Here is a 14,638-nt window from a genome sequence, read left to right on the forward strand (position 1 = left end):
ACCATATGGAGACAAGTCATACTTACATAAACAGAAGCAGAGAACACAGCTCTATTGTGTTGTCTTAGATTATGTAACTTGGTTTCCCTGGTATGGCTTTCTGCTCTGACTTGGATATTGCCGTGGACCAAATATGCTCCCAGACATTGAATGGAATTTAAAGAGCTATTTCTAAGGTGACTTGCTTCATTTAAATATTGCAGTGAAGGGGGGGGCCCCTGGAATACTATGCAATTTCCTACGTTTAATAACTGCTTGCCTGTTAAAGCCAGTAGTTTTGGGATCTGGCCAAAAGGAAATCCATTGTGTATCATTACACTGCTTTGCAGGATAACCATGTGCCTGGTGTATGGTTTAACCATTCACTACGTGTTTACTGAATAGATAAATGCCTCACAGCATGTTTTCCGAGTTTTTGACCTAACACAATTGCTCTAACATACATATGGGTAGCAAAGAGTAAAGATAGTTTATAAGCAGTTCATATCATGAGGGCACTGGGATGAAAATAATAACCATCACAAAAATTGAAATATAAATTTTAGGGTAATAAGTTTTAGAATGGAAATCTAGATCATAATTATAATTCTGTCTCCTTTGTTTGCTGTTCTTTATCCAGGCAATGATGCTGATGGCGTTGGTAGTGATGGCAAATTAAATTTATGTAACATTTTATCATTTACTCTATTTTTTTTACATATATTATCTCACTTTACCATCACAAAATACTAATACATTTTTATCACCCATTTTATGGATGAGAAAAATGGAACCTCAGTATTAAGTTACCCAAGGTAATAGAGTTGAACCAGACTTTAAATCAGGTTACTTGATCCTAAAGTTCTCTGGTTTTACCAGATTTAGACTTTGCTTTATGGCCGGGTCATTGGTTGGACTTGGGAACAAATCTGCATGTTTTGTACCAGTGAGAAGATAAGAGTACTTTGGAGATAGAAGAGAAAAAAAGACATGAAATGTATTTCAAAGTACTCTTGGCAAAAAAGTATGAAAATAATTTAGAATTCCTCAAAATCTGTTGAAGCTCAACATCATTTATACTCTAACCCCTGGAGTGCCAGCAGCCTTCACTGATGGTCCAAGGGTTTATGACTCCCAATTTGGAATGACTTTGGGCTCCAGGGTACCCAGTCCCATTACAAATTTCACATTTCAAACAGTCCAACATTGGCAGTTTTATATGGTTAAAAACATGATGGAATGAAAAAAGCCCCAGTTCCAGTTCCTTTATTTTTGCTGAAGTTCACTGTGTCCTGGTATATTCCTTGTATTTTAATTGGAGTTTTAGTGGTTAAATATTCCTGCTTAAAAGAGATGAAACTATTTCTAAATGCAACGTTGAAAAATCCTTCTCATTATTTTATTCTCAAACAGGCTTATTCTTTGACTTCTTTTTCTGTTCCTGACTTTAGCAAGGATGCCTAGTCAGTTGAATATAATTAGTTGAGTACTTGCTGTGCGATTCTCTCCAAAATACTTTCTCAAGACCTTCTCTAGGTGTGTCCATAACACACCCATGCTGACCTGGAATTACAGTCCAGCCAAAGGGATCACTGAGCGATCTTTAAGATGAATATTAGACTTTATCTTGTGGTTCCTCACCACTTACATTATGTCTCATTTTCTTTTGGTTTTATGAACTGCACATAATTGCCATAAGGCAGGCACTCACTAAATGACCCTATTCCACTTCTAAGGGTCCATTCACTTGAACTGAAATGGAATTGTGAGGTGTTTCCGTCAGATCTGCATTCAGATTCTTACTAAGGTACATAACGTTAGACAAGACACGTAATCGAAGTGTTTTCTCAAATGCAAAAGGGGGTCCTTGCGGTCCCCACCTTGGAGTGATGGTGTCAAACGTAAATGACTTAATCCATGTGGAAGCCTCATTACCATAACCTGTAAACCATTCAATAAATGGCAGCTCTTATTTTTCTCTCTGCTAACATAGTTTCCGTGTTGTTTTAGCTTCCTCAAAACTACTTAACACTGAGTGCATTGGGATTTAATAGTGAAGCTTGGCGCTCTGGCTTTAAGAAGGGAGATCTGGGTGTATCAGTGAGGAGTATTTTCTGCAAAAACGGAAAACCTGATTTAAAAAAAATAACAAATTATCTGGAGATAGATGCCTCCTGGTGTGTGTTCAGCCTCTCTGTTGTCAGAGCTGGTATCTCTGTGTCCCTCTTCAACTTTTCCTTGTGATCTTCCCCAGTTAAGACAGGAACAAACAATAGAAAGGTCGATACCCACCACATTTATTCCTTTTATCAGGAAAATAAAAGCTATCTCAGAAAGTTCTGTTTATGACTCATTTGCCATCGAGGGGTGTCACGTGGCCATTCCCACCTGCAAAGAAGTAAACTCAGTCCGTGACTTTTCATGCCTCTACCAGGTGGGAGAAGGCAGTGGGCAGGTCAGTCATCAGCATTTCTCACACTGGGTTTAAAACTATAATCTGAATTATAGAGCAGTGGCCAATGTATTGAGATTACAAGTAAATTTACCTTGAAGCCCAAAATACCCATGCAGTCTTCCATAAAACCATTTATTAAAGTAAGTCATCACCACTACCCCACACCCCAATCCCCTCCAAAGGATGGGATTTGTCAGCAACTTTTTTTTTTTAAATTAATTAATTTATTTATTTATTTTTGGCTGTGCTGGGTCTTCGTTTCTGTGCGAGGGCTATCTCTAGTTGAGGCAAGCGGGGGCCACTCTTCATCGCGGTGCGCGGGCTTCTCACTATCGCGGCCTCTCTTGTTGCGGAGCACAGGCTCCTGATGCGCAGGCTCAGTAGTTGTGGCTCACGGGCCTAGTTGCTCCGCGGCATGTGGGATCTTCCCAGACCGGGGCTCAAACCCGTGTCCCCTGCATTAGCAGGCAGATTCGCTACCACTGCGCCACCAGGGAAGCACTGTCAGCAACTTTTTAAAAAAAATTGTATTGAAGTATAGTTGATTTATAATGTTATGTTAATTTCTGCTGTACAGAAAAGTGATTGTTATACACATATATATATATTTTTTTCATATTCTTTTCAATTATGGGTGTCAGCAAATTTTTTTAAATTTTATTTATTTTTTTATACAGCAGGTTCTTATTATCCATTTTATACATATTGGTGTGTATATGTCAATCCCAATCTCCCAATTCATCCCACCATCCCCGCCCCCCCGCCACTTTTCCCCCCTTGGTGTCCATACGTTTGTCCTCTACATCTGTGTCTCTATTTCTGCCCTGCAAACTGGTTCATCTGTACCATTTTCCTAGGTTCCACATATATGCGTTAATATATGATAATTGTTTTTCTCTTTCTGACTTACTTCACTCTGTATGACAGTCTCTAGATAGATCCACGTCTCTACAAATGACCCAATTTCGTTCCTTTTCATGGCTGAGTAATATTCCATTGTATATATGTACCACATCTTCTTTATCCATTCATACGTCAGTGGGTATTTAGGTTGCTTCCATGACCTGGCTATTGTAAATGGTGCTGCAGTGAACATTGGGGTGCATGTGTCCTTTTGAATTATGGTTTTCTCTGGGTATATGCCCAGTGGTGGGATTGCTGGGTCACATGGTAGTTCTGTTTTTAGTTTTTTAAGGAACCTCCATACTGTTCTCCATAGTGGCTGTTTCAATTTACATTCCCACCAACAGTGCAAGACGGTTCCCTTTTCTCCACATCCTCTCCAGCATTTATTGTTTGTAGATTTGCTGATGATGCCCATTCTAACTGGTGTGAGGTGATACCTCATTGTAGTTTTGATTTGCATTTCTCTAATAATTAGTGATGTTGAGCAGTTTTCATGTACTTCTTGGCCATCTGTATGTCTTCTTTGGAGGAATGTCTATTTAGGTCTTCTGCCCATATTTGGATTGGGTTGTTTGTTCTTTTAGTATTGAGCTGCATGAGTTGTTTATATATTTTGGAGATCAATCCTTTGTCCGTTGATTCGTTTGCAAATATTTTCTCCCATTCTGAGGGTTGTCTTTTCATCTTGTTTGTAGTTTCATTTGCTTTGCAAAAGCTTTAAAGTTTCATTAGGTCCCATTTGTTTAATTTTTTTTTTATTTCCATTACTCTAGGAGGTGGATCAAAAAAGATCTTGCTGTGATTTATGTCAAAGAGTGTTCTTCCTATGTTTTCCTCTAAGAGTATTATAGTGTCCGATCTTACATTTAGGTCTTGAATCCATTTTGAGTTTATTTTTGTGTATGGTGTTAGGGAGTGTTCTAATTTCATTCTTTTACATGTAGCTGTCCAGTTTTCCCGGCACCACATATTGAAGAGGCTGTCTTTTCTCCATTGTATATCCTTGCCTCCTTTGTCATAGATTAGTTGACCATAGGTGCATGGGTTTATCTCTGGGGTTTCTATCCTGTTCCATTGATCTGTATTTCTGTTTTTGTGCCAGTACCGTATTGTCTTGATCACTGTAGCTTTCTAGTATACTCTGAAGTCCTCCAGTCTGATTCCTCCAGCTCCGTTTTGCTTTCTCAAGATTGCTTTGGCTCTTCGGGGTCTTTGGCGTTTCCATACAAATTGTGAAATTTCTTGTTCTAGTTCTGTGAAAAATGCCATTGGTAGTTTGTTAGGTATTGCATTGAATCTATAGATTTCTTTGGGTAGTATAGTCATTTTCACAATGTTTCTTCCAGTCCAAGAACATGGTATATCTCTCCATCTGTTAGTATCTTTAATTTCTTTCATCAGTGTCTTATAGTTTTCTGCATACAGGTCTTTTGTCTCCCTAGATAGGTTTATTCCTAGGTATTTTATTCTTTTTGTTGCAATGGTAAATGGGAGTGTTTCCTTAATTTCTCTTTCAGATTTTTCATCATTAGTGTATAGGAATGCAAGAGATTTCTGTGCATTAATTTTGTATCCTGCAACTTTACCAAATTCATTGATTAGCTCTAGTAGTTTTCTGGTGGCATCTTTAGGATTCTCTATGTATAGTGTCATGTCATCTGCAAACAGTGACAGTTTTACTTCTTCTTTTCCAATTTGTATTCCTTTTATGTCTTTTTTTCTCTGATTGCCATGGCTAGGACTTCCAAAACTATGTTGAATAATAGTGGTGAGAGTGGACATCCTTGTCTTGTTCCAGATCTTAAAGGAAATGCTTTCAGTTTTTCACCATTGAGAATGATGTTTGCTGTGGGTTTGTCACATATGGCCTTTATTATGTTGAGGTAGGTTCCCTCTATGCCCACTTTCTGGAGGGTTTTTATCATAAATGGGTGTTGAATTTTGTCAAAAGCTTTTTCTGCATCTATTGAGATGATCACATGGTTTTTATTCTTCAATTTGTTAATATGGTGTATCACTGATTGATTTGCGTATATTGAAGAATCCTTGCATCCCTGGGATAAATCCCACTTGATCATGGTGTATAATCCTTTTGACGTGTTGTTGGATTCTGTTTGCTAGTATTTTGTTGAGGATTTTTGCATCTATATTCATCAGTGATATTGGTCTGTAATTTTCTTTTTTTGTAGTATCTTTGTCTGGTTTTGGTATCAGGGTGATGGTGGCCTCATAGAATGAGTTTGGGAGTGATCCTTTTTCTGAAGTTTTTTGGAAGAGTTTGAGAAGGATGGGTGTTAGCTCTTTTCGAAAATTTTGATAGAATTCACCTGTGAAGTCATCTTGTCTGGACGTTTGTTGGAAGATTTTTAATCACAGTTTCAATTTCATTACTTGTGATTTGTCTGTTCATATTTTCTATTTTTTCCTGGTTCAGTCTTGGAAGGTTATACCTTTCTAAGAATTTGTCCATTTCTTCCAGGTTGTCCATTTTATTGGCAGAGAGTTGCTTGTAGTGGTCTCTTAGGATGCTTTGTATTTCTGCGGTGTCTGTTGTAACTTCTCCTTTTTCATTTCTAATTTTATTGATTTGAGTCCTCTCCCTCTTTTTCTTGATGAGTCTGGCTAATGGTTTATCAATTTTGTTTATCTTCTCAAAGAACCAGCTTTTAGTTTTATTGATCTTTGCTATTATTTTCTTTGTTTCTATTTCATTTATTTCTGTTCTCATCTTTATAATTTCTTTCCTTCTGGTCACTTTGGGTTTTGTTTGTTCTTCTTTCTCTAGTTCCTTTAAGTGTAAGGTTAGATTGTTTGAGATTTTTCTTGTTTCTTGAGGTAGGCTTGTATTGCTATAAACTTCCCTCTTAGAACTGCTTTTGCTGCATCCCATAGGTTTTGGTTCGTCGTGTTTTCATCGTCATTTGTCTCTAGGTATTTTTGATTTCCCTTTTGATTTCTTCAGTGATCTCTTGGTTATTTACTGACGTATTGTTTAGCCTCCATGTGTTTGTGTTTTTTACATTTTTTTCCCTGTAATTGATTTCTAATCTCATAGTGTTGTGGTCAGAAAAGATGCTTGATATGATTTCAGTTTTCTTAAATTTACTGAGGCTTGATTTGTGACCCAAGATGTGATCTATCCTGGAGAATGTTCTGTGTTCACTAGAGAAGAAAGTGTAATCTGCTGTTTTTGGATGGAATGTCCTATAAATATCAATTAAATCTATCTGGTCTATTGTGTCATTTAATGCTTGTTTCCTTACTAATTTTCTGTTTGGATGATCTGTCCATTGGTGTAAGTGAGGTGTTAAGGTCCCCCACTATTATTGTGTTACTGTCGATTTCCTCTTTTACAGCTGTTAGCAGTTGCCTTATGTATTGAGGTGCTCCTATGTTGGGTGCATATATATTTATAATTGTTATATCTTTTTCTTGGATTGATCCCTTGATCATTATGTAGTGTCCTTGTCTCTTGTAACATTCTTTATTTTAAAGTCATTTTATCTGATACGAGTATTGCTACTCCAGTTTTCTTTTGATTTTCATTTGTATGGAATATCTTTTTCCATCCCCTCACTTTCAGTCTGTATGTGTCTCTAGGTCTGAAGTGGGTCTCTTGTAGACAGCATATATATGGGTCTTGTTTTTGTATCCATTCAGCGAGCCTGTGTCTTTTGGTTGGAGCATTTAATCTATTCACGTTTAAGGTGATTATCGATATGTATGTTCCTATGTCCATTTTCTTAACTGTCTTGGGTTTGTTTTTGTAGGTCCTTTTCTTCTCTTGTGTTTCCCACGTAGAGAAGTTCCTTTAGCATTTGTTGTAGAGCTGGTTTGGTGGTGCTGAATTCTCTTAGCTTTTGCTTGTCTGTAAAGCTTTTGATTTCTCCATCGAATCTGGATGAGATCCTTGCTGGGTAGAGTAATCTTGTTTGTAGGTTCTTCACTTTCATCATTTTAAATAAGTCATGCCACTCCCTTCTGGCTCATAGAGTTTCTGCTGAGAAATCAGCTGTTAACCTTATGGGAGTTCTTTTGTATATTATTTGGTGTTTTCCCCTTGTTGCTTTCAATAATTTTTCTTTGTTTTTAGTTTTTGCCAATTTGATTACTGTGTGTCTCGGCGTGTTTGTCCTTGGGTTTATCCTGTATGGGACTCTCTGTGCTTCCTGGACTTGGGGGGCTATTTCCTTTCCCATGTTAGGGAAGTTTTCGACTATAATCACTTCAAATATTTTCTCGGGTCCTTTCTCTCTCTCTTCTCCTTCTGGGACCCCTATAATGCGAATGTTGTTGCGTTTAATGTTGTCCCAGAGGTCTCTTAGGCTGTCTTCATTTCTTTTCATTCTTTTTTCTTTATTCTGTTCTGTGGCAGTGAATTCCACCATTCTGTCTTCCAGGTCTCTTATCCGTTCTTCTGCCTCAGTTATTCTGCTGTTGATTCCTTCTAGTGTATTTTTCATTTCAGTTATTGTATTGTTCATCTGTTTGTTTGTTCTTTAATTCTTCTAGGTCTTTGTTAAACATTTCTTGCATCTTCTCAATCTTTGCCTCCATTCTTTTTCCGAGGTCCTGGATCATCTTCACTATCATTATTCTGAATTCTTCTTCTGGAAGGTTGCCTATTTCCACTTCATTTAGTTGTTTTACTGGGGTTTTATATTGTTCCTTCATCTGGTACATAGCCCTCTGCCTTTTCATCTTGTCTTTCTGTGAATGTGGTTTTTGTTCCACAGGCTGCAGGATTGTAGTTCTTCTTACTTCTGCTGTCTGCTCTCTGGTGGATGAGGCTGTCTAAGAGGCTTGTGCAAGTTTCCTGATGGGAGGGACTGGTGGTGGGTAGAGCTGGCTGTTGCTCTGGTGGGCAGAGCTCAGTAAAACTTTAATGTGCTTGTCTGCTGATGGGTGAGGCTGGGTTCCCTCCCTTTTGGTTGTTTGGCCTGAGGCGACCCAGCACTACCAGCCTATCCAGGCTCTTTGGTGGGGCTAATGGCGGACTCTGGGAGGGCTCACGCCAAGGAGTACTTCTCAGAACTTCTGCTGCCACTGTCCTTGTCCTCACAGTGAGACACAGCCACCCCCTCCCCCCCCCCACCACAGGAGACCCTCCAACACTAGCAGGTGGGTCTGGTTCAGTCTCCTATGGGGTCACTGCTCCTTCCCCTGGGTCACGATGTGCACGCTACTTTGTGTGGGCCCTCCACGAGTGGAGTGTCTGTTTCCCACAGTCCTGTCAAACTCTTGCAATCAAATCCCACTAGACTTCAAAGTCTGATTCTCTAGGAATTCCTCCTCCCGTTGCCGGACCCCCCGGTTGGGAAGCCTGAAGTGGAGCTCAGAACCTTCACTCTGGTGGGTGGACTTCTGTGGTATGTGTTCTCCAGTTTGTGAGTCACCCACCCAGTAGTTATGGGATTTGATTTTATTGTGATTGTGCCCCTCCTACCGTCTCATTGTGGCTTCTCCTTTGTCTTTGGATGTGGGGTATCTTTTTTGGTGAGTTCCAGTGTCTTCCTGTTGATGATTGTTCACCAGTTAGTTGTGATTCCGGTGCTCTCACATGAGGGAGTGAGAGCACGTCCTTCTCGTCCTCCATCTCGAACCAATCAATCTGGTTGTCAGCAACTTCTATGCCCCAGCTTGGAACTTCTGTTGGCAACTTCCCAGCCTGGTGGGTTAAGGAGGGGCTACTTTCCTGGGGTAGCAGCCTTCTTTGTTGCAAGGGAGGCATGTGAAGGGCAGGGCACTGCTATACCAGCAATTCAAGTCTGAGCGTGGTGAGGATCCTGGGGAGGGGAACGGGGGATAGGGATCAGTATAAGGCAAACAGCACTCGTAACCCTTCACTATACATATGAAGCAAACAAAAAAAAAAAAAAGGAAAATGTGTAACTTTTCTATTTTCACTTACTGTATTTCATTTCTTAGGATGCAAGTAAATGGTAATACATACAGAAATGTATACCCACAGTGTCTCACCTTTCCACTCTTACCCTCATAAATTGATTTTTTTGGTTATTTTTTGCTTTCCTGGACCCTGGCCTGTTTCCTATACATACATGATATTAATGTGGCTTCAGTAATAGTTAAGATAGAATGTTACATTCTACCTCTTTTTTTCCTCCTCTGAACATTGATTGGTTCTTTTGTAAATTGTTTTTTCTTTTTTTAAAATTGTAGTTAATTTACAATGGTGTGTTAGTTTCAAGTGTGTAGCAAAGTTATACATATATATTTTTTGTTTTGTTTTGTTTTGCTCTGTACCTAGATTCCTTTCCATTATAGGCTATTACAAGTTATTGAGTATAGTTCTCTGTGCTATACTGTAGGTCCTTGTTGCTTACTTATTTTATATACAGTAGTGTATATATGTTAATCCCAAACTCCTAATTTACCTCCCCTCGCCTCATATTCCCTTTGGTAACCATAACTTTGTTTCCTATGTCTGTGAGTCTATTTCTGTTTTGTAAGATTGATTGATTCTTAATGGAGGTCCTTGAGATAGCTAGGACACTTACAGCCAGTTTTCCCATTCCACTCTCCTGCTCTCTGTTTTAGATGAAGACTGAACTTGTTATTTTATCTAATGGGGATTTACTAAAATAGCAGGAAGGTAACCTAATTGCTTTCAGATCTCTCTGTTTTGTGACTCAGATGGTTAAAACTCGATTTATCTTATCATCCAATACCTTTGTATGTCATTTTACTTAAGCTGGTTAAATGTGGTCTCACTATTTACTTACAAATTGGTTTTTTGTGACTGCCACCCCATGTCAGTAGTTACTTCTGACACTTATGCATTGTTACTAATTAAGCAAAAACACCTCATTCAGCATTTAGCACTTACACCCGTGTTCACTCAGGCTACCACCATGGGGCTCTGCATATATTCTTTATCAGGTGACCCTTTTCTGCAACAGTGAATTACTTTGGACAGAACTCAAGCCCCTGATGAGAGTGTGAACTGTTTGATGCCCACATAAAATCTTCTAATACCTTTGTCATTTCCTCTAATGCATGGATTTATAGGAGCCTGAGGGGACTTGGTATTTATTGAAGATGGAAATTGCTGTGAGCAGTCAGTAACAAAATGAGTTAATATATGATATATTTTATGAAGTCCATTGTAAATATAATTTAAAACATTAAAAAAAAACACCCCTCAGATTCTATCCTGAAACCCTTCTTATTCCATGTGATATGTACACATTTTATTTTCTGAGGGAGTTTATCTAACTTTTATAACTTAAACTGTTTGTTCTCTTATTATTTGGAATATTTGCTTTATGATGCTTTTTTGGTCCTTCTGTGAGTTAGCTTTTCTATTAATGTGAGTTAACTTTTCTATTACAAATGCACTTGAAAGCTTATAAATCTCAAACTCTTTAATATATGAGGCCTTTCCCCCCCCCCTTAAGTTGATACATTTAATGAAAAAAAAAAGTTTGGAGAATCAAACTATCGTGTTTAATTCATTTCAGTGGCATGACATAGTGCTTATGTATTTCCATTGGCAAGCAGTCTTTTTCATAACTCAGTGTCTTTTATTTTCTTCCTTATGCAAACATATAATTATAGGCAGTCATTCCTCCTGTGTCCTAGTCCCCCCCCCTTTTACATTTACTAATTCTCTCTACAGGTTCTTAAAACAGGACATTCCCCCTAATATTGTGAATTATGTTTATCCTTGACAGTGCTTACTCATTTAGGTTATTGCCTTGAGTGGGAATAATAAGAGGCTCTGTTTGTTCAGAATTGCACTGATGGCACCCAGAAAGCCGGGTTAGGACACAGAATGCACCTGGTCTCCAGGCTCTCTCCTGTTGAACTAGATTGTTCTTCCAGTGGTTTCATTCGGTCCCTTTCTCCAGCTTAGCCCTAAAGACTGATTTGCTTTGAATGGGAGTAATCCTCTCTGGGGCATAGTTGATCTGGTTATTGAAATCTTTGCTTGCTTTGTTCTTTCTCTGGAATGGCCATGGGAAGGCACAAGAGAGGGTTTCTCTTGGCTATGCTCCACATTGCTCAGCAGTTACGTCTTTCTTCCCTTGACTTTGTGCTAGTTTCCTGGGACTTAAGTCCTTGCTAAGTGGAGTGAAGAGACAATGAAGCAAAGTCTTGGCTTACGCTTTTTCCTTTTCATATTGTTTCTCTCCACTCATCAGTTCCCTATACTTGGGGACACTCACATCTGTTTCCCTTTGAACAGATGTAACTATAGATATTAAACTAAAAGCTTATAGCTTGTAGTGATTTGTTTTAGTTCTTAGCCTTAAAAGTGAGGTAGCTTTTGGGGTCAGGAGTGCTGGGCGTAAAGAATGATGGTCAAAGACAAGCAGAAGAAATGTGTATTCCTTTTAGAAGGTTTAGTAAATTTTGGGAAGAAATGCTATCCAAGGTAGAATACCAGACAATCTCCAAAGTTTCATAGGTAAAGAAAGTGGACAGTTTGGAATCTTTTGGACATGTCTTATGATCGACCATCCTCCACCAACGTCACCATTATTTACACTCATTTATGGGAAAACCAAATCTATTCCCTCCATTATTTCAAAGTTTTGAGGCAGCTTGGGCCCCTCATTGAACACTTCACCAGACTGAATCTTAAGATTTAGCCTGTCACCCCACAGATGTTTATCTCAGGTCTTTCAGCAAAGGCAGATTCAAAACTGTAGTTTGAGGGGGTCTCCTATTCATTGTTTTCACTCGTCCAGTAATACTGAATGTGTGTCTGTCTAAAGGTACCATATCATGCTAATTCAATCTCTAGAAGATAATTCATCTGCACGGGCCTTACAAGCATGCTGTGTTAGGATGCAAAGTTTTCCAGCACAGATTATTAAAGCAGGTTGTTCTTTTTGGCCTGATGTATGTGCTGCCATTGTAGACTGTGTTCTAATATCTTCTTCAATTTCACAGGAACTGACAATGGTGAAGTCCTCCCTGAATCCATCCCATCAGCTCCTGGGACACTGCCTCATTTCATAGAGGAGCCAGGCGATGCTTATATCATCAAGAGCAACCCCATTGCACTGAGGTGCAAAGCAAGGCCAGCCATGCAGATATTCTTCAAATGCAATGGCGAGTGGGTCCATCAAAATGAGCATGTCTCTGAGGAGAGTCTGGACGAGAGTTCAGGTAAGAACGGGAAGCAATCAGAACCACCTACGGTAGCTTCTCAGATTCTCACATTGTTAATATGACTGCTTAAGCCACCCCCATTACCTCATTTGAATGAGGTTATAGTAACATCATCTTTGGAATATCACGTACAGTCACATCTTTAAATGACTCCACAGCTCCCTTGCCTAGTGTACTCCAATATGGTAGAGTTTATTTTCCTGCTCTATATAACTTTAAGATCTAATTTTGTATGGAAGTTAATATTCTCACTGGAAATAAAACCAGCATTCACCGTTTTCATTTTTCTGAATTCTAAATACTTTTTCAAGACATAAATTTTTCACCAAACGCCTTTTTAAGCAGCATAAATTCAGTTTCTCTAATCTTTCCTCCTGGATATTATTTTTGTGTGCTTCATTCTCCACAGTTGGTGGTTTCTGTGTCGTCTTTAAGTTCTTCTGATTACTGTGTAATGATAGAGCCCAAATTAGAAGACCAAATTTGGATAGGATCTCCAGTATAAAAGAATTTCAGGACTATATTTATTGGCTTGGCTAATTTGGCTGATGAGGAGTTATGATGAGAATAGTGATCATACTAGCTAACGTTTGTTGAGCACTTACTATATACCAGGCCTTAGCTAAGCATTTGATAGACATTATCTTACTGTCTTTTCAATAGCTCTCTGGGGTAAATAATGCTGTCACTGCCTTCTTATAGATAAGGAAACTGAGGCTCAAAGAAATTAAGTAAACTATGGGCTTGTGCTGGATCTGAAAGTAAGATCATATGACTCAACTTTAAAAATTTATAACTTTTATATTTTAACATATAACAGAAAGAGTATATGCTTTTGAACTTTGTCTCCTCAGACTAACTGAAAATTTAGCGTCATCCTAAATCCAATCTGGTGTCACCCTAGATTATTGATTTTATTAGTTCTGAACTTATTCACTAGATGTCAGATTTTGAATAAGTCAAAAAGCCTGAGTATAATTAAGAAGTTTCAAGATGGCTTAATTTATTAACTATATGCCAGTGCTGTTTAATACACTAGGCTAGGCCTTTCAGAGTATTCCAAGAAGGGTAGGAGGCAAACACTGATCTCTAGACCTTCATAGCAACTAATAGGTATAAGACCAATACACCTGTAAGTGCAGTACAAATGAAGTTATGATAAATGTCTGAAGAGAGGTAGATGGCGCTAGGGAGGATTTTACAAAAAATCATGTCCAACTAGGACTCTCAGGAAAGGTGTGGAAGCTATAGTATTTGAAAGGGACATTGGTGAATATATAATTCAATTAGGCATGATTGATGCTAAACCCTATGGGGGAGTGAGGCGTCTCAGTGGCCAACATTAGCAATTGAAAGGTCAACATTAGCAAATGAAAGAAAGCTGAGTGTATGTTCCACTCAGCTTGGTTTGGTTGAAATATGAAATAGATGTAGGAGACAGCAGCTGATAGCTGGAAAACAGCTCCATCAGTGGCATAAAAGACCTCAAATATCAGAGCAAGGAGTCTTTTAATTAATTTTATGGATATTTTGCTAATGGTGGGGATTGATTATATCGACACACGGGAATGCAGTGGCTTTGAAGTTATGCTTCAGAAGATGAATCTAGCAGAAGCCTTTGGAATGGTAAGGAGAAGTAGGAATGGGGAAGTTAGGAGACTGGGATAATTCAGTTGAGAAAGTAAGGTCTGCTTCTCGAGCAATGGCCACAGAAATAAGAGCTAGATATCTGATGTGAGAAACTTCAACAAATCAGACTTAATAGCTGAATGAATAAATGAATGAATGGAGAAATAAAAACTAATCTTTTAACAGAAGCAAAAGGGTAATGCAGTTAATATTAGTAATCACATTAGCAAGGAGAAAAGTCTAAGATCATTGTTTGGGGCTGTGTGTTTTATCCTCAGACATTGCTGCCCTAGATTTTGCCCAGTAATGAACTTAAAATAGCAGAACCCCTTAGGGTAAACTGCTCCAAATAAAAGATAGGAAGAACATTGAAAAATGATCAACTATTTTTTTATACCACTGCTAGAAAATCCTATATCCGTTCTCATTTAAAGACCTCTTGATAAGTATTGCAGGCCAATTTAACACTCTACCCTCTTGTAATTTCACAACATTCTGTTTTGTTATTGCTTCTCCCTTTTAATTCCC

The 14,638-nt window shown here is 38.5% G+C and overlaps 1 protein-coding gene across 2 annotated transcripts in view; it reads left to right on the top strand.

The window, feature by feature from the left end:
- UNC5D (unc-5 netrin receptor D) overlaps positions 1 to 14,638 on the top strand; it is a 600,815-nt gene that overhangs the window by 327,151 nt on the left and 259,026 nt on the right. For both annotated transcript variants that reach the window (XM_061177270.1, XM_061177271.1), the window contains exon 2: positions 12,260 to 12,478. In XM_061177270.1, the coding sequence (XP_061033253.1) occupies positions 12,260 to 12,478 (219 nt within the window). The remainder of the gene's footprint in view (positions 1 to 12,259; positions 12,479 to 14,638) is intronic.

Source organism: Eubalaena glacialis, chromosome 20 (genome assembly GCF_028564815.1).
Source record: "Eubalaena glacialis isolate mEubGla1 chromosome 20, mEubGla1.1.hap2.+ XY, whole genome shotgun sequence".
NCBI classification, from domain to species: domain Eukaryota; kingdom Metazoa; phylum Chordata; class Mammalia; order Artiodactyla; family Balaenidae; genus Eubalaena; species Eubalaena glacialis.